The sequence below is a fragment of the Ochotona curzoniae genome, unplaced genomic scaffold (assembly GCF_017591425.1).
Source record: "Ochotona curzoniae isolate NIBS_2020 unplaced genomic scaffold, NIBS_Ocur_1.0 scaffold_4683, whole genome shotgun sequence".
NCBI classification, from domain to species: Eukaryota; Metazoa; Chordata; class Mammalia; order Lagomorpha; family Ochotonidae; genus Ochotona; species Ochotona curzoniae.
The window spans coordinates 21143248-21166285 of NW_024467121.1; the positions used below are offsets into that span (position 1 = coordinate 21143248).

At 39.9% G+C, this 23038-nt stretch overlaps 1 protein-coding gene across 2 annotated transcripts in view; it reads left to right on the plus strand.

Moving 5' to 3' along the window:
* Positions 1-6861: 6861 nt before the first annotated feature.
* The window catches only part of AHCTF1 (AT-hook containing transcription factor 1), a 45316-nt gene continuing 29139 nt past the window's right edge, over positions 6862-23038 (plus strand). The window contains exons 1-11 of one of the 2 annotated variants that reach the window (XM_040968212.1): positions 6862-7132; positions 11558-11685; positions 13049-13302; positions 15804-15984; positions 17339-17546; positions 19044-19160; positions 19656-19740; positions 20786-20936; positions 22029-22161; positions 22251-22432; positions 22776-22837. In XM_040968212.1, the coding sequence (XP_040824146.1) occupies positions 11565-11685; positions 13049-13302; positions 15804-15984; positions 17339-17546; positions 19044-19160; positions 19656-19740; positions 20786-20936; positions 22029-22161; positions 22251-22432; positions 22776-22837 (1494 nt within the window). In that variant the 5' untranslated portion in view covers positions 6862-7132; positions 11558-11564. Of the gene's footprint in view, positions 7133-11557; positions 11686-13048; positions 13303-15092; positions 15313-15803; positions 15985-17338; positions 17547-19043; positions 19161-19655; positions 19741-20785; positions 20937-22028; positions 22162-22250; positions 22433-22775; positions 22838-23038 lie in introns of those variants that run through there. The other variant, XM_040968213.1, reaches the window with a different exon arrangement.

Consider the following 23038-nt stretch of genomic DNA (forward strand, 5'->3'; position numbering starts at 1 on the left):
TGGGAATCTTGGGGTGGCAGTGTTACTCTCTAAATATACGAGGGTTTCACCTAATGCTATGTTTCCCCTTTTGCTGACATGTTTATGATTTCTTTGAATAGAAAGAGGAAGTATTACAACATCATTAAGTATCCTTAAATAATGACATGGCAAAGTGTGTGCAACCCAACAGGAAGAGTAAACCATAGTAAATAAATTTTTCATGAAGATTGTTGAAGTTCTGTTCTTCTGGGAGAAACACTAAGCCTATTCAAAACTGGTCTTTGGGGCCAGCACAATGGCATATCAGCTAATCTGTAGCCTGTGGCACCAGCATCCCATATAGGAGCCAGTTATAAACCCAAGTGCTCTGCTACTGATTTAGTTCCCAGCTAGTAGCCTGGGAAGGCAGCAGATGATGGCCCAAATCTTTGGACCCTACACCCACATGGGAAAACCAGGGAAAGCTCCTAGTTCCCATCTTTGTACTAGCTCAGCTCTGGTTCTGGCAGCCTTTTGGGAAGTGAGGCAGCAGATGGAAGATCTCTCTCTCCTTTCTGTCACTCTTTCAATCAATCAATCAATCAATCAATCAATCAATCTTTCCAAGAAAAACCTGGGTTTTCTTTTAAAGATTCATTTTTATTTATTTGAAAGACATAGTTGCAGAGAAAGGTACAGAAAAAGAAAGAGAAAGAGAGTGACCATCCGTCCACTGACTCAATCCCTAAATGGCTGTCATGCTAGAGCTGGGCCAGTCCAAAACTAGGAGTCAAGCTTCTTCCGGGTTTCTCACATGGGTTCAAGGTCCCAAGGCTTTGGGCCGTCCTCGACTGTTTTCCCAGGCCACAAGCAGAGAGCTGGATGGGAAGTGGGGCTGCTGGGATTAGAACCAATGCCCATATGGGATGCCGGCACATGCAAGGTGAGGACCTTCGACACTAGACCACCACGCAGGGCCCTAGCCTTTCCCTAGATCTGAGCATCCACCAACCACCAGCTCAAGCCTCTCTGCTCTTCTAATTCTTCCTCCAACTTCAGCCTGCACTGAAAAATTTCACGTCTGTTTACATTTTAGTTTTTGACTCCCTCCATTCACACTGTCTCCCAGCCACCCTGTAGAGCACATACTGTGGCCACTTGGGAAGTGAACCAGCAGACCAAAGAAGATCTGTCTTTCCTTCTCTGTGTAAAACTGCCTTTCCAAAATAAATAAGTAAATAAATCCATAAAAAAATTTTTTTGTCCTCTGACTTGCAACTTTTTGAAATTGCATTGTAGAATGAATTTTCAATTTAAAGCTCTCATTTAACTTCTTTTTCTGCCCTTCAGTATAGGCCAGCTTATTTTAATTACTTTTAAGAGATATTACTGAGAAATTTATAAAACTCCATGGCTTTTTTTTTTTTTAGTTTTTAAAATTCAATTAGGGTGGGGAGGATGGAGGTGTGGAAAACTCCAGCTGTGATAGTCAAGTGAGTTTGGGGACAGCCGATAGAATTATTGAGTATGCCTTTTCTGTAACCCTTCGCTGCCTTCAGTGTACTTGGTACATCCTGAGTTTCTGGACCATGGCACTCACTTATGCTTGTAGAGCCTTTTGCTCCATTAATATTCTACAAAATGGTAAACATAACTGCCAAGTTCTTTCCTCCCTGCGGGAAGCACACTGTGGTGAAACAAATGTGACCATTCCATGCCAGACAAATGTGTCTTTTAATGCTTTTTTTACTTTCCAGAAACTTGACTTTAGTGGAATTATTTTACTCTCTGAGCCTGTTTTCTCTAGTAAAAAGAAAAGATGTTACTTTGCCTTGTAGAGTGGCTGCAGAGATTAAAGGAAATTATGCACATAGCTCAGAACCTTCCTCTTTCTTTTTTTTTTTCTAAGAATTATTCATTTATTGGAAAGTCAGATATACAGAGAGGAGGAGAGACAGAGAGGAAGATCTTCCATCCCATGATTCACTCCCCAAGTGAGCGCAACGGCCGATGCTATGCCGATCCGAAGCTTGGGACCAGGAACTTCTTCCAGGTCTCCCACACGGGTTCAGGGTACACCCTCGACTGCTTTCCCTGGCCACAAGCAGGGAGCTGGATGGGAAGTGGGGCAGCCAGCGCCCATCTGGGATCCCGGCGCAGAACCTTCCTCTTTCTTATCACTTTCATGGCCATCACATTACTATGCACTGATAAAAGGGATACAAAAAGGTAATTAACACAGATCCACATGCTTCCATGTAGAGTGTTTTATCCAAAAAGCATTATTGCAGCACTAATGTTATATAGCTGCTAAAGCTGCTGCCTGCAGTGTCAGCATCACATATGGACACAATTCAAGTCCCCGGCTGTCCACTTCCATCCAGCTGCCTGCCAATGCCCTAGCACCTGGACCCCGACCACCCACGTGGGATGTCACCCCTGGCCATGGTGTCAGTTAGGAAATAAATCAGCAGATGAGTGTCAAACAAATAGACCTTAATGAAGCTTGTTAAAAAGCCATGTTTTTCTTGTTGCCCATTATGTTTCCATTGCTAGCATGGTGCTAAAATAACTGAATGAGTAAATACTAATTTTGTTATTCAAAGCAAAATGTAGGGTAGTAGATTAAAAGGATCCTTGAGATACAGACAAGGCAACTAATTTACAGATAGGGAAATGAATTATCAAATATTTTGGAGCAGCTATTATTTGTATGGCTAAAAAATAGAATTTTGAAGGGGCTGACATAATGGCATAGTAGGCTATTCTACCCTTAGTGTCGGCATCCTATATGGATACCAGTTTGTGCCCTGATTGCTCCACTTCTGATCCAACTCTGTGTGGCTTGGAAAAACAGTGGAGGATGGCTCAGGTATTTGGGTTCCTGTACCCAAGTGAGACCTAGATGATTTCTCTCTTGGCTTCCTGGTTCACATGGGTCCAGCTCTGGCTATGGCAGCTATCTGGGGAGTGAATCAGCAGATGGAAGATTCTCCCTCTCTCTCTCTCTCTCTCTCTCTTTTACTCCGTCCCCAATCCCTTTAATTCTTTCAAGTAAAATAAATAAGTCTCCCCCCCGCCTTTTTTAAAAATAGAAACTATAGAAGCAAACCGTGGGGTAGAGTGGGTTGGGCTGCCTGTGAATGAGGCCACTTGAACTAGGTCACTGAATTCAAAACTCCAATCACAGGGAAAATCACAGCACTTATAATCTGACCTGGAATGCTTATATTGAATAGCCAAGACTCAAACCAGTGCCTTCTAATCCAGTGCCCTGCCAATCATTTGTGAAACCAGCAGAAGAGGGCTCAAGTACTCAAGGCCCCTTGCCATCCACCAATGAAGCTTCTGGCTCTTGGCCCAGCCCATGCTGTTGTGGCCATTTGTGGGAGGAACCAGCGGATGGAAGCTCTTTCTCTGTTTCTCAATCACTCTGTAACTCTGACTTTCAAATAAATAAATAATCTTTAAAAATAATGTAATCCATGGTGGCATCATTTTACCCAAGAGACTTTTGTGTTTTCTTTTTGTCACCCATGCATTGGTTATTCAATGGCACATTTTTTTTTTCTATTCCAGGTGCTATAATTTCTGTTGTTGTTCTAATTCATACCATTTGTTGACCTTATTTCGTGGCTTCTTATTTATGGGAATGTGTAGTGATGGAGTAATAGAGACTACCATATTCAGATGTGGGGATACAATGTATAATGTATCCCTGTTTCCAATTAAAAAATGGACACCCAATGAAACTGTTGGAAATGTATAGACAATGGGATGCTGGATTGACACTGTCTGTACCAGCAATGTCAGGGCACACTGCTTAAATAACAGACTGATGGAATCATGATTCCTTATGAAGGACTATACTATTGTAGCAACGTGGGAAAAAATCTGTTGGAGGGTGGAATTCTGTGTGGGGGTATCGAAGTCTCTACAAAAGTAAAACATAAAATTCAAAAATTCAAAATAAAATTTAACAAAAAAATAATGCAATCCAAATTGTTTTAATGAGAAAAGTTTTACTCAAAGTCACACTTAGGTTTGGGAAATCCTGGACAGACAATCACTGGGATGCCTAAATCCCTCTCCTTTTCTACTCTAGAAAACTACCCTGATGGCACAACTGCAAACAAAATCAATGCAATCTCTTCTATCCATTTAAAAAATAAGTATGGATAACTATATAGGAAACAAAACAGTTTGGATATGAGAAACAAATCATTTCCACCTGAATGAACCAAAAAAAAAAAAAAATCTTACACTGTAACTGGTGCTATTATTTGATGTGTTGGCATTAAGTTAATAGAAAGGGCATTCCAGCAAAGAAAGTTCATGAGTCATGTTGCTGTTTGCACCTGGATGAGAATCCTGTTGCCTTGTAACAGAAGAGGGGCAAGAACTCATTACAGCATCTATCACCTGTATTCCAATATATATATTTATTTTTCTTATTGGAAAGGCTGATCAGGTTTCCGGAGAGACAGAGAGAAAGATATTCTGTTCGCTGGTTCACTCCCCAGGTGGTGTAATCACTGGAGCTGAACTGACCTGAAGCCAAGAGCCATGGAGACTAAATGGAGTAGGGACTAAATCAAAAGTAGAAGGAAAGTAAATTGAGGGTAAAGTTACATTCAAGAGGTCTGGTGTAATGGCTCAGTGGCTAAATTCTTGCTTTACAAACACCAGGATCCCATATGGGCACCGGTTCATGTCCTAGCTGCTCTACTTAGAATCCAGCTCCCTGCTTGTGGTCTGGGAACCTAGTAAAAGATAGCCCAAAAAGACCTGGGATCCTGCACCTGCTTCTTCCAGGAGCCGAACCAGGGGACAGATCTTTCTCTCTTTATCTCCTTCTCTCCGTAAATGTATCTTTCCAATAAAAATACACCGTTGGACCTGGCACGGCAGCCTAGCGGCTAAAGTCCTCACCTTGAACCCTGCTTGTGGCCTGGGACCCTGCACCCAGGTCGGAAATTCATAGGTGGCTCCTGATCAGCTCAGCTCCTCCCCTTTTGGCTACCTGGGGAGTGAATCATCGGATGGAAGATCTTCTTTGTCTCTCCTCTCTGTATACCTGCCTTTCATTAAAATAATAATAGTAATAAAGCTTTGAAAAGTTAAAATAAAAAATTAACCATGCACTTAAAAAATTAAAATAAATACTTTTTTTCATAAGAGGTTTAACTTTTCCTGCTGGAGGTAGCTGTTTCTGTAGGAGACACAATCCCACGTACTCGTACTGGGACACACATCCAAGGTAGTAATAAGGTTTTAAGCCAAAAAGGTAACATACACAGAGTAAAATTTTTTTCACATTTTATTATTATTGCTATCATTTTATGATACAGTTCCATATTCCCTTATCCCCTCCCTAATTCCCTCCCCTCACCACCTAGTTCCTCTATATCATTACTAACATATAGTTCTTCATGCTCAGTCATATGTCCATCATTGCGGGCATGGACAATGGCAGAGTCCAGCCATTGTAAGTCCATTTTTGTCTGGAAGCAGAAATGCATACCACACTGCATCCTCACATCTGGATGTTAGTCTCCATTTCACAGCTACTGTACATTCCCTTAAATGAAAAGTCATGATACAAAATCAACAATAGGAGGAAAAATAGAAATTTACAATGCCGTGGAGTTAAATGACATATTACTAGATAATACTTCAAGATGTTCTCTTGACAGAGAAGAAGAATAGCACCTACCAAAACCAAAGGCAAACGGGAAGAACATCCCAGTAAAATGACAACAGAATACTAAACCAATGAACAACCCATTCCTAAAATGACAGGATCAAAGTACCACCCATGCATATTTAACACTGAATGTAAACGGCTTAAGCTCAATCAAACACCATAGATTAGTAGACTGGATTTAAAAACAAAACCCATCTGTTTATTGTCTGTAGGAGACACACTTCAACAAAGATCAGCAGAAACTATATCGCATGGGTTTTGTTGTTTTCTGTTGGTTTCATCTCTTCAAAACACTTTCTTCTTATTAAATCGTTCAATGACTCGTAGATCATGCTGTGGCATCATTTTCTTCAAGAAGGTTCTTGATTTTCATTTCTTCAGCTACACGTTAGTCATTTAATAGCATGTTGTTTAACTTCTTGGTGTTGTTAATTTCTTTTTTCTCCCGGATGTTGAGTTTGTTTTGTGGCTCTTCATTTAAGGGGATGTATAGTAGCTGTGTAATGGAGACTGTCATATCTAGTAACATGTCATTTAACTCCATGGGATTGTAAATTTCTATTTTCCTCCTATTGAGTAAAATTTTAACAAGGAAGATCAGGCTAGGCCACGTGAGCATTACGGGGTGAAAAAGCGATTCCCCCCCAAAGTCACGGGGACCCATGCTGGGCAACAAAGCTCGGAGCGCTGAGTGGAAAAGGGCAGCACGTGGCTCCCAACGCGGAAAGGTAAGCATTGCATATTGAGTCAGGACTCCCGCAGGCAAAGCCAGTCGGTCGGCGGAGCCGGGAGGTCAGCGGAGCCGGGCGGTCGGCGGAGCCGGGAAGGTGGCACGCGGGGCCCGGACTCTCCCGCCCTCCACTCCTGACGCCACCGCGGGCGCGCGGCCCGCCGACCCGACGCGCAAGGCGCTGTGGGGCTCGTAGTCTTCCTCTTCCCTGAGTCGCTTAGGGGCGGGGAGAACCTATGTCATGTCAACAGTCAGCTCTTCCCGACACGGATTCCCCGTCTCAGGCGCCTTCCCTGCCCGCCCCCCGCCACGCCCGCCTTTGAAACTTCCCGCGGAGTCGGAGGCGTCCTGGGCCTGAACGCTCGCGCGAAGCCTCGCGAGAACCGCCGCCTCTTTCTCCTCCTCCGTCCCGGCCCTCCGTTTCCGGGGCCTGCGCTGTGGGGCCGGGTCTGATCGGCCCCGGGTAGAGAGAGCGGAGCGACGCCGGACGCTGTCCGGGAAGAGCCGAGGGGGCGGGCAGCACGCAGCGCCTTGGCGAGAGCGAGCGCCCGCGGTTCAGCCGTGGGCACGGTGGTGCCAGGAGGCCGGCGGGGCGGAGGCGCGCGCACAGCCCGGGGCGGCCGTGTCTCCCGGGAGATGCTGTGACGGTCCGCGCGGGAGGAGCCCCCGGCCGAGCCTGCCGCACCCCTCCTGAATCCCAGCGGCCGCGGCGATTCGTCCCTCGCCCTGCTCAGGTAAGGGGCGCCGCGAGGAAGGAAGGAAGGAAGGGGTTTGCGTTCTCCGCGCGCGCAGCCCGGCTGCTCCCGCCAACCGCGCGCGCGGCTTCGCGCGGGGCCTAGGCCGGGCGGATGGCCGCCCCAGGCTCCGGCTCCGGCGGCGGCGGTCCGGCTCGCGGTCCCGGCCCGGGCTCGAGGGGGCGGTCGCGAACGGCTGCCGTTAGAGTCCGTCCTAAGCTGCGCGAGCCAGTTGCTATATAACCCCCTGCGCGACGGGGCACGCCACGGCAGAACGACGACGGCGGCACATGGAGGCGGCCTTGCGCTGCGGGTTCTCCGCACCTCGGGGCCCCTCCGGCCGCAGTGGTTCTTCGCTGGTGTTGTACTCCGGTGCAGCTAGAAGCCGGGCAGACTCTGCTCGGAGCGATGTGGCCGACGCGCTGGCTCGGCCTTTGGCGACTTTGTTCTCCGCATGCTCTTGGGCCTGGCCCTGGTGAGTCCACAGCCGTCGCGGGATGGGACTCGGGGTTCTAGGAACGTGCGGACTCCTTGGGGGAGAACTGAGACCTACCCAGGAGGTTCCCAGTTGGGCCGTCGCCTCCGCCGGGCTGTTTGCTGGAGAGGCAAATTGTGCTCCCACTCCCAGGTGTTAAGAACCTGGGTTATTTAAAGCACAGGCTAGGATGGGTTTTTGGTGGGGCGGGGAGGGGGACTCAGAATTTCAGTTGATTCTCCGAGCCTGGGGATTCTGTTCTAAGAACTGCCTCTTGTGCGAGGAGACAAGTTAGGGTACGTTTACTGGTTTCGAAGGCTGTTAACGGGCAGTGACAAGCCCAGTTGGCGCTAATCCTCGGGGGCTGCTCTAAATGTGCGAAGTGCTGTGGGAAGGCTACATTGTCTGTGTATTGTGAGTGTTTTGAGGCTCATATAAAATATACCAGAGGATCAACGATTTGCAAAAGCTGTAACTGTCCTTGGCTAGTTGTGTTTTGTTTTGTTAGACGGCAGTCTGGGGATTAGACAACAAGGAAAGAGGGAATAAAACAGGCTTTTGTTGTTATGAATCATTTCAAGGGTTCCTCACCCCTCTTTTAGGAGTTCCGAGGGTGTCCACAGCGTGTGTTATCTAGGCTCCTGGGTTGACAGTTGCAGGGTCAACTGCCAGCGTCGGCCCCGGTTCTGTTACCACTTGGGTGTCTGGTGTGTTGGGCTCCTTCCACTGGGAGGACCGGCATGGCGTTTTCCCATAGGTTTACGCTTTGAATCTTCCTGGATGCTGTCTTTCCTCTGCACTCTTTGGTTTCCTTTTATTCCACATGTTTGTATGGATCTCACAGAATGAATCATGTAACGCTACTATTGTACCTGATATTTTGATGGTTGGTTTTGTATCTGGCTATTCTGCCCTTGCATTCCCTTCCCAATATGTTCTAAGTGTAATTGGTGATGAACACGTTTGAAGTTTGGAGAAGTTACTGTTTAAACTGCCGGATATTTCCATTGGCACTTTATATTTTGAATCTCCATTCATCATAGTCATAAAAAGTAATGTTGCATACAGTGTTTTGTAAAAGTGTTTGCCATATAATAATTGGACAACTAGAATTCTGATCTCGGTGCTAGGATTTCAGTACTTGGGGAGGTTTTTGTGAGTGTGCCTTTGGATGGCAGTTAAGATGCTGGTTAAAACACGATGGGGTTGGAGCAGTGGCTCAGTTGGCTAAACCTCCTGCTCTCCATCTTGAGAGACCTTGGAGATGGTTCAACCAGTTGGGTGTCTGCCAGGGATGTGAGGAACCCAGGTTGGGTTTCCCCCACCCCAAACCTGGCAGTTAGGGGCAATTGGTTAGTGATGGGAATTTCCTTTTATCTATCAGCCTCTTAAATAGGTAATTAGTAAATAGGTAATATTAAAAATTTCGATTAAAAATACTAATTCGTGGCATTGTGTTTACTATCCTGGTAACTTATTTTGTCTTGCTTCTTCATATTCTTAATATATAGAAAACAACAGCAAATGTTTAATGCATATTAAATAAGGCCCAGTATTCAGTTTTTAAAAATAGTTTAAAGACCTTTTAAATTAAAGAATCAGTTTCCTTTAATGTCCCAACAGCCAGAGTGAGGCCAGACAGAATGCAGGAAAAGACCTCTGTCAGGTCTCCGGTAAGGTTGGCAGACACCTAGGTAGTTGATGCATTGTTTGCATTCTCCCAGGGTGCTTTACTAGGCCACAGGAAGCCATCCCTGGACTTGAACCAGGCACTCCCTTGTACTAAGAGGCATCTTTACTGTATCAGTACAGTGCTTTTTAATATCAGTAAAGCCTTTTTTTCCCTTTAGTCCTGCCTTATTTTAAGCTCTTTTTTTTTGCTCGTTAGGTTAAACTTGTTCTTTTTCTAGTGTTCTAAAATGGAAGATTCGGTACTGATAGGTCTTTTTAGGTGTTCAGTGGTAACAAATTTCTTTAACCACCGCTTTAGCTGCATCCCACAATTTTTTTGTGTAGTTGAAAGTTTCCTTTTAAAAACACTGGTTTTTAGAAAAAATTGATTTAATAAAACTGAAATTGAAAGGAAATTTATTTTTACAGAATAATTATGTCTTTTACATTAAGAAAAACATAGAGGATTAGCTGTTTTTCCTGTTTTATGACGGATTTTACTTTGATAGTATCAATTTTTCTTGTGAAAGTGGGTTAGCTTCTTGAGAGAAGGGTTGAGAAAAGTAAGATGACTTTGTACAGGGAATCTCCTTTTCAGGGTTAAACTCTGTTCTGGGACTGTGAAGCCTTCTAAAACAGGACAGTACCCTGAGACACGGTCCCATTGTGTGACACGTGAGGACGAACTTCCAGGGGTAGTTTTCCTAGATGGGTTATTCCCTGCTTCGGTTTACATCTGTCCACACTGAGGGGGGAGATATGTGTGTCTGTATTCATGCATGTGATTTTATTCAGTTGCTAGATACTAGGGGAAGAATGTGTGCTGTGTGTGGTAATAATTGTAAATAACCTGTACTTAACTAGTGTATAACTTGTTAATGGCAAATAAGTGGTAAACTGTGTCAGTAACTTATTGATCAGGCCAAACACATCTTCTGATTTGAAATACCAAAACATAATTTTTGCGACTCTGTTTTAGGTTTTATTGATCTAGTTGTTATTACTAGCCTATATCACATTGTTTGAATTATAACAATTATAATTGGTTTACTCTCTGACAAAGTTCTCATTGTTTGCTTCTAGTATTTGCTATTAAAAATACTATTAATAAAATACATTCTTTTATATATTTCTTCCTGGTTTTACTTATAATATGGATATGTAATAAAATTTAAAATACACCACTGTATGTTTTTTAAGATCTGCTTTATTTATTTAATTTTTAATTTTAGGAGTTACTTTAAAATTTACCTGACCTTTTACTTTGCGATTTAGTTTCTTGTTTCTAAGCTAAAGCTTTGATTTCTGCAAATATATTAATATTTGTTTTCTCTGGCAGTTTTAAGGTTTTTTGTAGCCCAATTCTCTGATATGCTTGTGTCTTTTGAATGTGAGTTCATTTTCTTTAGAATTTCATCTGAGAATTCAGATTCCAGAGGATGTCTGGTTGTCTCTTTGGGCTACTTAGAGCAGTAGTAACCTCAAGACACTATTTCCCCTGAGGATTTTCAGGTAACAGGTTGAGTTCTGACCACAGCTCTCTGTGAAGGGAAGTCTTCTGAGACTTGGAGCTGTGATTTAGTTTTAATGCTCCCCGTCCTACTCAGTGCGTGTTTCTCATTTACCTTTAGACCGACAACACATAGCTCAGTGAAATTACTTGGGAATAAAGGGAGCCTCTTAGCTCTGGTTAGCTCTGTTTGGAGCCTGGTCTTTATCTTTTGTCTGAAAACATGAATGTCGTTCGCTAGCATTAGCTTTGGTGGCTAACTCTTTAAAGTCAGTTTTATATTTTTCTATTCCGAGTATAGAACATATACTAAACTCAGTTTCTGAGGATTTTTTTTTCATGGAATCTAGTTTTTTTGGTTGGTTGGTTTTTACTGAAAAATTAATTTTTCTACAACAGATGCATGTTTCCCTTGTTTTTGATGTTCTTTGGAAGTAGGTTAGGTAGAACAGGGAATAAATTGAACCAGATGTCAGAAAACTCTAGGGAATAATATATATCCTTAAGGTCTGGTTTAATGAACTTTTCCTAAGCTATTTGAAAAATATTTTCTGAAGTTGAAAATATGTTTTCTTAGGGAAGACCTCTGGCTCAGATAGAGAAATATTAGATATTTTATAACCAGATTACAGTGTTAACTTACTTTCATGTGGTGATTTTGTTGTTTTTTTCTGGCTGAAGATAGCTAAGTGTATCAAATAGTTACATACATATATATCAGTATATATATAGATATATCATAATGTTATCTTTTTAAAAATATTTACAGTGGAAGTATGCGAGACTTAGCAGCTCAGGTGACCAGTGGTCTCCTGCAGTTTCCAGAAGTGACGATCCAAGCTCTTGGAGAAAATGAAATAACATTAGAATCTGTGCTTCATGGAAAGTTTGCTGCAGGTAAAATGATTTTGCCAGGGTTTACTAATTTGATTGACTTGTAAGATAAGTAATGAGTGCATATTGTAGTTTCTTTGGTATGGAAGAATGAAAGCAGAACCTGGGTAGAGAATCCTTATGTAAGTGTGTATGTAGTAACAGTGACAACTGCATCTTTGTAACATCCAAATACCTGGGTACTCTATTGATGGATTTCTAGTTAAGGGGTTAGAATTAATTTTTCTCTGTTAAAAATCCCTTTTTTTTTTAAGATTTATTTTTTTTTTTATTGGAAAGTCAGATATATGTAGAAGAGGAAGATCTTCCATCCAGTGATTCACTCCCCAGGTGGCCGCAACTGTCAAAGCTGAGCCGATCCAAAGCCAGGAGCCAGTATCTTCCTGGTCTCCCATGTGGGTGCAGGGTCACTAGGCTTTGGACTGCCCTCTGCTGCTTTTCCAGGCCACAAGCAGGGAGCTGGATTGGAAAAAGGGTTGTCGGAATTAGACCTGACTCCCATCTGGGATGCCAGTGCTTGCAAGGTGAAGACTTTAACCACTAGGCTACTGCGCTGTGGCCCCCAAATCCTTTGTGTTTACAAGTGTCTTATAGCATTTGGTATCTGCATTTGGAAAGTAGAGTAATACACAACTGATTGCTTATAATCAGTAAATTTTATTGGTAGTGAATTTGGATTAGATTGTAAATGCTCTTTATGAATAGGTCCCTGGATGAAAAAGTTTCAGAAAGTATTTTCTGTTTTCAAAAATATAATATATTGATACGTACTTTATTATGTAAGATAATTTAAAACCTTTTAGTTAACTTTCAGTACTTAAGGCATTTTTATGTGCTGCAGTGCAACATTTCAGCACATCAGAGGAATTCATTCGCATTAGGCAGTTAGCCTTTCCATTTCCTGTGTGTTTGGAGTCAGTCAGCTCCTGGCTTCTAGTTCTTTATACAGTATATAATACAGTATTGTGAACTATAGTCATCCCAGTGTACTGTGCAACACTAGAACTTTTACTTCTGACTGTATTTCGGTAACAGTATGTAGTTTAGAATGTGTAATGTAACAGAGAACCATACCAAAGAGGTCGTTATTTATCCTAATGAGATATTAGAGAAAACTTCTGGAAAAAGGTGTTACAGACTTTTTCATTCCAGTAGATAGGCAGAAGATCACTGGACGTTTAATACAGTTCATTCTCTTGAATATTTGAATATTAAAAATAGTTAAAGTTCTTGCTCTATTTTGGAATAGTAGACAAAGCTTTATGTAGTGAACTGTATATGATATGTTAATAAAAGCTATCTGATATTTAATTTTTATTTATGTATAATATTAAAGTAAACCATATTTCTGTTTTCCACCATCCAGTGAAAAATGGACTTGCTTGCTTGGCTTGTGGTCCACAGCTAGAGGTAGTAAACTCTTCAACAGGAGAACGCTTATCTGCGTACAGATTCAGTGGAGTAAATGAACAGCCTCCTGTGATCTTGGCAGTGAAGGAATTCACCTGGCAGAAGAGAACCGGCCTGTTAATAGGCTTGGAAGAAGCAGAGGGAAGTGTCCTCTGTCTTTACGACCTCAGTATATCAAGAATAGTTAAAGCAGTTGTTCTTCCTGGAAGGGTATGTACTGTTGAATGCATTTGGACATTCTGTTCAAAACTAAGCAGTTACTGGTTGCATGAGTGTAGTTACTTTGAAAATTCATTGAATAGTACTTTATAGCTCTTATATGTACTCTTTTAGGCAAATTTGTTATCCTTTAAGAAGTTTTTAAAGTTAAAGCTTGTATGATAAAGAATTTAACATTTAAACTGTGACTTTCTTAAGTAATAATAGTGGATGACATCTAATGTTCTAATGTTCTTTTATGTGAAAAGTTATTACTTGAGTTTATGTTTCATGGAGATAATCAAGATTTGTAAAGATACCTATATTACTATGGCTTCTTAAAAAATTGGTTTTCTTTTTTAAGATTATAGACTGAACAATATGGAGAACATATCATTACCATTAAGATTTTAATGTTTGTAAATAATGAGTTAATTGTTAATTATTCTAAAATATCTGTTTTCATGTGTAAGACACCTTATCCAATTAATTAATCATAGAAATATTCTGAATACTAGGCTTCTTCAGGCATATTTTCCATACATGGGGAAAATAAAGTATATACTTACACATGAATATACATCCAAGGTCATGGAAGAGTTGAATTCTTTGTATATATCATGTAAGAATGCATAATTGGGCTGATGATGTGGCATAATGAATTAAGCCATGACCTGCAAAACTAACATTCCTTTACGTAAGCTGTTTGAAGATCCGATCTAGCGTGCCTGGGAAAGCATTGGAAGATGGCCCAAATACTTGGGTCCCTGCAACCCACCTGGGAGACCCAGGCTCTCCTGGCTTTGGCCTGGTCCAGTGCTGATTGTTGCAGCTATGTGGGGAGTGAACTAGTGGGGAGTTCAAGTCTCTCTCTTGGACCCTCTGTGTCCCTATTATTCCCTCTCTGTAACTGTGTCTCAAGTAAATGAAATAATTTTTTCTTTTTAAAGTTGATGTACACAAAGATTATACAAGGGAATGTGAAAAAAAATGTGTAGCGAAACACTTTTGTAAGTGATAATACTGGCATTTGGTCCTAAGAGTTGAGGGGGAAGCAAATATCTGGCCTCGCAGTAAAGACTCTAAACACCCTATGTCTTGTTTTAGTACATGGCTCTTGCTTCTGTTTTCAAACTCTGCTAAGCGTGGACCATGGGGGCAGTGGTAATGGCTCAAGGAATAGGGTTCCTGCCATGCTTTGGGAGACCTGGATCAATTCCCAGAACTTAGTCCAGTTGGCAGATGGATACGGAGTATACCAGATGAGAGGAGTGTTCTCTTGGTCTGGCTCTCTCACCTGTTACATAAATGAGAGAGTAAAGAACTAAGCATCCTGAGTCATTGTTTTAAATATATACTGAAGAAAAATGGATGTTCTTTTAAAAATTTTGAAGATTTTGAGATAGAAAGAAGGCATAGGGAACCAAATCAAGACTGTATATGGGCTGCTTAATTTCCTGTCAAGGCTCAGGAGATTACTTTTTTTGAGAGAAATGCAACAGCGTTTTCATGGATTTAAAGGACTTCTGCAAAGCTTTCCTTGGTTTCTGCTTAAGCTTTGACCAGCTTTCTCAAAATGCCTTAAAGTTTCCTTTGAAAACTTTGTTTTTTGTCTGCAACTGACCTGACTGCCAAGGTTTTGAGCAGAAAGCTTGCCCTACTATAATTTCTTCTTAAAATGAAGTGTATTATTATTATTATTATTATTTAGAAGGCAGCCTTACAAGGATAAGGAGAGAAAAAAAGAGAGAGGGAAAAGTCTTTCATCCTTTGGTTCACTTCCCACATGGCCTTAGTGGCTGGAGCAGAGCCAATCCAAAGCCAAAAGCCTGGAGTTTGTTTTCAGATCTCCAACATGGTTGTATGGGCCTGAGGATTTGAGCTGTCCTCCACTGCTTTCCCAGGTTGTAAGCAAGGAGCTGTATCAGAAGTGGAACAGCTGGGACATAGACTCATGCTCAGATGCGATATCAGTGCTGTAGAGGATTAGATGCCTCTGTGCCAGATCCATGTTTATTTTTGGTGGGTTTTTTTCTTACTCTTAAACTTTTTTGTCTGGAATAGTATTTACTTTTAAGAGACAAGAGGCTGTATAATTGACATTTGTGGTTAAGAACTTAAAGTGAGAACAATTGAATTTTACAGTTAGTGATTTTATGATCTGAGTAACTTCTTTTATGCCTGGGACTGTTTTATCTCTCAGCAGATAATCACACATAGCCCAAAGTGAAAGGATTATCATGAGCTTTAGATAAGCCACTTTAATGATAAGCTCTCAGTAAACATGAATTATTATTCCAGCTATGTTTTTTTAAATGCATAGTTCATAATGTCTCAAGTTTCAGTATATTTAAAATTCTCATTCATTGAATACCAATTTATGATTCTCTATTTAACCATTTAAATTTGTTATAACCAGTGATTTGCTTTAATGCAAGTTATTATTACTGTGCTGTTAGGAGTTTTTTCTTCACTTTATAGAAGAAAAGCCAATTGTAGATTTTGCTTTTTAGGTAACAGCTATTGAGCCTATAATCAATCATGGAGGGGCAAGTGCCAGCACTCAGCATTTACACCCGAGTCTACGGTGGCTTTTTGGTGTGGCAGCTGTGGTAACTGATGTTGGACAGGTCCTTCTTATTGATCTGTGTTTGGATGACTTGTCATGCAGTCAGAATGAAGTGGAGGCATCAGGTAATTGGTCATACTTCACATGAAATAAAGCATCTGAATGTTCGGATGCAATGAATTGGTTTTTTAAAGTAGTTAAAACTTTTTATATAGAAAACTGTTAAGTATGTCTTTGTCTTTACCTGGGCACTGTATGTAATTTTTGAGTGAGTTACTCTATTCTGTTGATGAGAAATCCATATGCTAATGTAGGTCTTGGCATAATAGGAATATTGATTACCTATATCCAGCTATATATTTAAGTAAATTCTTAATGTTAGAGGACTAAGCACATAAAATCTTGTTGCTTGTCAGTCAGCATAACATCACCCAGTCATGTTGGATGTAATACGATATTTTTCGTGTATTCTTTATGTTGCTATATTAAGGTCAAAATAGAAACAAAGCAACTTGATAGGAATTAGAGTAGCAGAAATTGTGGTCAAAATTAACACGAAATGCAGTTGGTATTCAGATTCAATGAAAGTAAAGCGAAGTGTGTTTTTCCTTTCAGGTGTTTTTGACTTTTTTTAAGTGCTTTAAAAAAAAAAAAAGATTCTGTGTTGAAAGATGGACTGACCTAAAAGCTCTATAAAACCTATACTTTACTGTAAAATTTCAGAGAAGTAGCATTTGGTCCTAATACTTTGAAGCCCTTCATATTTTTCTAAGTTGAAATTTTTTAGTTTTCATTGTTTTAAACAAGATTATTTACGTATTTGAAAGAGTAATAAAGAGGGGGAGAAGCAGCAGTCTTTCATCTATCTACCTCCTTACCTGGCTGCAACATCCAGGTGTTTGGGCTAGGCCAAAGCTGGGTTCCAGGAACTGCAGCCTGGTCTTCCATGTGTGTGGCAGGTGCCCAAGTGCCAGGACCATCTGCTTTCCCATGTGTGTTAGCAAGATTTTCCAGAAATAATGGCCATATATTGATTGCTTTTAAAAAAAGATTTTCGTGGAAGATTAAAAAGATCTTATCATAATAGAACTAATTCTGGGTAAAATTTAAAGGAAGTGAACATTCAAACCAACAGTTACTAAAAATGAATTTGTACAGTACTAGAAATGATTTGACTGCTTTGGGAAATTGAAGAATTACATAGGCTCAGTGGGCTTTTTTTTCATAGTGTTTTGTGGACAATGTACAATGGAAATAAGGCTAATTGAAGTGTTTGTATTAATAATAAGCTCTTTGTGTAAAAAATGGTGGAGTTGAAACATTCATTGGGGCTGGCACTCTTGTGTAACAGAATGCAGCACTGGTAATTCTTTCAAAGGCCTCAATCAACTTAATTGACTTTATTTTTGTATTAAAAATAATGACATGTTTGTTTTAGCGCTGTTCATAGTTTGTTGATACTATTGACTCTTGTTTTAGACCTTGAAGTTGTAACTGGCATCCCAGCTGAAGTACCACACATCAGGGAAAGTGTGATGAGAGAAGGACGCCATCTGTGCTTCCAGTTAGTAGGTCCATCCGGAACAGCCATCTCAACTCTCAGTTACATCAACAGGACAAACCAACTCGCTGTAGGTTTTTCTGATGGCTATTTGGCACTTTGGAATATGAAAAGCATGAAAAGAGAGTAAGTATAAGTTTTTCATAATTGATTACTGGCAGATTTTTAAAAATATAGCTAAGTTGTGAATATTTGAAAATTGCACAGTAAGGAAGTGGGATGCTGAATTGGTATAATCTTTCACTGCATTAAATTATAATTTGATTTGCAAATAAATGACCAAGAACATGAATTGTTTTTAATGCTTGTGTAAAAGGAATTGCCAATTGTGCTGCACCAGTTGCTACCGAAGTATTGATTATATTAAATAAAGATAAATTGTTCTTCCAGATGTATTTTTCTCATGTGTATAATAGCAGTTAATAGCATTAGGCAGAAAAGTGGTTTTTAAAAATCAAAGTTATATATTTTAAAATTTCTATTTTGACAATAGTCCCCCAAATATAATCACATTGAAGCTTTTAGTCTGTGGTTAAAATTGCCTATAATGTTGAAAGAAGTAGCAAGTAGGCATTAATTACTGTTAAAGACTTAAGTAAATGTCTAATTGCTTTTCAGTTGTCAGTTTGTTTGTCCTTTTTTTCTAATCCCTTAAGGGGTGTTGCTATATTTTGTTGAATAATTTATCTTTTAGAAAGTTGATCTCAATTTTTTTGCTGTTAATCTTTTAGCAGCTCTTGTCTTAGATTTTCCTTTAAAGGATTACTGCTTTTACAACAGCATTTCTCTAACAATATCATCTCTTGGGTAATATGTTTTTTTAATTTTCTAATTAGTCTTCAGTTCTGTTTTAGTAGTGATGACATTGACTAACCCTAAGCAGCTGAGATGGAGTGTTGTAGCAGTGTTTTATCTTTGTTGGGTACTGTTTTGTTTTGCTTTTAAGATTTATTTATTGATTGATTTGAAAGAGTCACAGAGAAAGGGAGAGACCCCAAGATCTCTCATCTACTAGCTCACTCCCCAGGCGGCCACAGCTGTCAGGGTTGACCAGGCTATGTCCAGGAGCCTGGGGTTTATTTTACTGAGTTTAGTACAACGTTGTACATGGATATGATTTTTTTTTTAAGAACAATTTTTTTAAAGGTTTACTTACTTTTATTGGAAAGTCAGATTTACAGAGAGAAGGACAGATAGAAAGGTCTTCCACCTGCTGTTTCACTCCCCAAGTGGCCGCAACAGCCAGAGCTGAACCCATCTGAAGCTAGGAGCCTGGAGCTGCTTCTGGGTCTCCCATGCAGATACAGGGACCCAAAGTTTTGGGTTGTCCTCGACTGCTTTCCCAAGTCACAAGCAGGGAGGTGGAAGGCAAATGGAGCAGCCAGGATACAAACAGGCATCTATATGGGATCCTGGAGCTTGCAAGGCGAAGACTTTAGCCACTAGGATACCATGCCAGGCCCTAAGAACGAAATTTTAAGAGCTGAACCTATGTGTACTTTAGCAGCTCTTCCCAATTCTATGTGGGTGCATAGATGTCTTGATCTATGTATATTCCTGATGTCTTGATCTATGTATATTCTTGAAGATAAGTATGTGCTGCATTAATTTTTCATGTTTTAGATATTATACACAATTGGAAGGTGGCAGAGTTCCTGTATATGCTGTTACTTTTCAAGAACCTGAAAATGATCCTCGTAATTGCTGTTACTTGTGGGCTGTTCAATCTACACAAGATAGGTGAGTGTGGTATATGTGGTTTTAAAAGCTCAATGATCAGTAGAGGCATAACAAGATGAGGGAAAAGCAGGAGCAGGGAGTACAGATTACACTATTCCTTAAGGCCTTCCTGTATTTGCTGCTGTGATCCTGTTTCTATCCTGGGGACCAGAGTTTGACCACAGGGACACTACCTAGCTACAAAGGAAGCTGGAAAATACAGTAGATGTATCTGTTTATATCTGAGGTATGCTTGTCAAAGAATGAATATCTGAAAAAGAGCATTGAGTCTGCCACATAATGTAACACCTAGTGTGTACAGTCAGCATCACCTTAACTTTGTAAGATGTTTCCGAGAACTTCATTTTTGTGAAAAACCAAATAAAAAAATTCTTCTCAATGTTAGTTTTGTCCTGTGCACTCAACATTGCATGCAAGCCAAGTTAATTTGGAAAGTAAGAGGTGTTTATAATGTGTTACTCTGTTGTCTAGTGTGTGTCTTAATTTCTTTTTCAGTGAAGGGGATGTTCTGAGTTTGCATCTGCTTCAGCTGGCCTTTGGTGATAGAAAGTGTTTGGCATCTGGACAAATCTTATATGAGGTAAATTGGAATATAGGTGTGTTTACTTTATTTGAAAGGCAACAGAGATTTCCCATCCACTGGTGCATCTGTAACAGCTAGAGCTGGGACAGGCTGAAGCCTGGGGTCTGTGACTCATCTGGATCAGCACAAGGAAGCCAGCTATCGAGGCCATTAACTGTTGCCTTTCCATGTGCATTAGCAGGAAACTGGGTTGTAAGTGGAGACGGTCCTCAACTGGTCCTCAATCCCAGGCACTCCAGAGTGAGGCTTGAGCATCCCAAGTAGGGGCATGACACCCTGCACCACAGTGTCGACCCAAGTGTATGAGTCTATATTAACGATTTAGTTAATGTGCCACTGTTTTAAGTATATTGTCCTTAAGACAGGAAAAGTTACTGCTACATTCAAGTTAATACTATATATATAATACAGTGTTTTATCAAGGTAGCTCCCCTAACCTCGCTGTCATTTTCTTCTAAAATAGAGGAGATTAGACTGACTATTCAAGCTTGTGGCCTAACTGGCATCCAGGAAAAGTAACCCCTCTTTGTTGCTTTAATACAACAAGCAGTAGGCCTGTTTACCAAGACCACCTGCTTCTCTGAATTCCTGAGAAATAATAAGATATTGCTGATAGCCATATTTTGTCAACCCCATACATTATCCTGTTGACGCTTTTTTACTCTTAGTGTTTGAGGATGAGTTTCAGGGACTGCATATAGAACAATATGATTCTTAAAGTAACGGATGAGCAAAAATGTTTAGTAACAAAACAAGAATTTCAGTGAGAACACAGGTACAGATTTTTTAACAGAGTGTATGTATGCATATATAATTTTGACGATTATTCCAGCTTGTATTCCTAACTAGCAAAACATATTTTACATTAATTTTAGAATATTGACTAGTAATTATTTGTTTATAATATAAAAAATTTTAGTCTTTATTTTCATGGTTTATTTCTTCAATTAGTATTTGTATAGTATGTGAGATCTTTAAATATGGAGAATTTCTCATTTTAGAATACTTTGAATACTAAGATTGTATATATTTTATGTTACAGGGTTTGGAGTACTGTGAAGAGCGATACACACTGGATCTCACAGGTGGCATGTTTCCTTTGAGAGGACAGACTAGTAATACCAAATTATTAGGGTGCCAGAGTATAGAGAAGTATAGATCTCATGGAGACAGAGAAGAAGCCATGAATGAAGGTTGGTTACTTGTCCTGTAATTGTGTCTTATGAAGGCTTGGTTTTGGATTTATAATAATTAGAGAATTACTTCAGTTACTCTTTGGTGTTAATATTCCTGACAGAGTACTAATTATAAAACTTACATCTATATGAAATATTAGGCGTTTCTTGCTCTCTGGGTTGTTATATAGAACTCACTGAATAAATTTGGAAAATGAAGGATCCTTGTATTTTAATCCATTCCTCAGGACATACATAGAAAGATAGTCTCTATTTTTTCCTAATGTGAAGTTTCTAGATGTTTCCCTCTGTTTAATGGGGATAGGAACTGCTACCTGTCAAATATGCCACATGGCTGCCATGATGTTTTTTATTGCATGGTTTTTCAAATCTAGCATTGGTTCAAATGTAGCTTTTTTGCTTATTGGAATCTTTGACAGATTACTTAACATTTCCCAGCCCTGATCCCACATCTGTGTCATCCTTTTGTATTGGGTTCTTGTGAGGATTAGTTGAGATGTTGGAGTTCTGAGACTGCTCAGCAGGGCCACGATTGCATTTGTTTTTGTTGGGGTTCATTCTCCAGATGAGCCCATCTATCCCAGAGATGCCCTCTGCTTTAGTTCCCACATCTGTATATGTGAGACAGTTTTCAAATTCATTTAAAACATGACACAGCAACTTGCCACTCTCCCTATTCTCACCTTTTTCTATTTCTCATTAGCAGTCCAAGTAGTCTTTATTTCCCTTCACAAGATAACAAGGGTAATTTCTTTTCAATCCCTGTTGCTGTGAAAAATTAAGCCTTAACAACTGAAGTCATTGAATCAACTTCTTTGGCATTCATTATATACCATCCTTAGAAGAATATTCATTCAAATCAATTTCTGCTTTCTAATCCCGTTCCTTCAAAGTTGCCTAGTTGTTTACTGGAAATGAGCCAGTAATAAGTAACTTTTAAAATGGTGTTAAAATAGAGAGTCAAGATACTGGCAAATACATGTCTTTAGGCAAACCAAATGAAATGTGAATTAAATTTCTAATTCATGAGGAAATCTTGTTACTATTGGGATGATTTAACTTTGCAACTACATTCCTTTTCTGTTTCAGTTGTGTCTCCAGACACTAGTGTTTCAGTTTTTACCTGGCAAGTGAATATATATGGACAGGGAAAGCCTTCTGTTTATTTGGGACTTTTTGACATAAATCGTTGGTATCATGCACAGATGCCTGACTCATTAAGGTATGTATGCTTTTCTCTTTCTGTCTTCCCTCTCTTTTTCACGTATAGCTGATGAGTGTGACTTACTAGTTTATGAAATTTTCTTGTAGATCTGGAGAATATCTGCATAATTGCTCTTACTTTGCTCTGTGGTCTCTGGATTCTGTTGTAAGTAGGACTTCACCACATCACATCTTGGATATATTAGTACATGAGAGAAGTTTAAGTCGAGGAGTTCCTCCTTCATATCCACCTCCTGAGCAGTTTTTTAACCCAAGTGCTTATAATTTTGGTATGTATTTTCTTAACATTACCTGTTGTGAAAAATAACATAGAAGAGTATATATGTGTGTGTAGGAGGGTAGTTTATACACAATGTGAGATCTGTTTGTATCTCCGCCTGTAAATATATGGATAACTTAGGAAGTAAATGTGATATGTATAGTGAGAAGTAATTGTATTATAAAGAGATGATTACTGTTAAATATGCATTTGGTGTACTTGTAATAAGCATTTTAAGATTGCCTAGCCATCTAGTTTTAGGATATATTTTGTTGTCTAAAAGCTATTTAAATATGTACATACATATATATATATATTAAGTGTACTTTTTGTAATCTTTACTTTCTTTCTAGATGCCACTTGTTTGTTAAACTCAGGAGTTATTCATATTACTTGCACTGGCTTTCAAAAGGAGGTTAGTAACAGCTTGTGGAATAGACTTTCTTACTCAAAGTCAGATCTTGGAATATGCTTGATTCAAGGATTTAGACTTCAATATTAAGTATATGAACCATTGTTTGAACTTAAATGTTAGTCTCGCTTAGTTTGATGAAATTTATATTATTTAGCAATGACAGTTTGCCAAGTAACACATTGGGACGTTTTTAATAGCTTT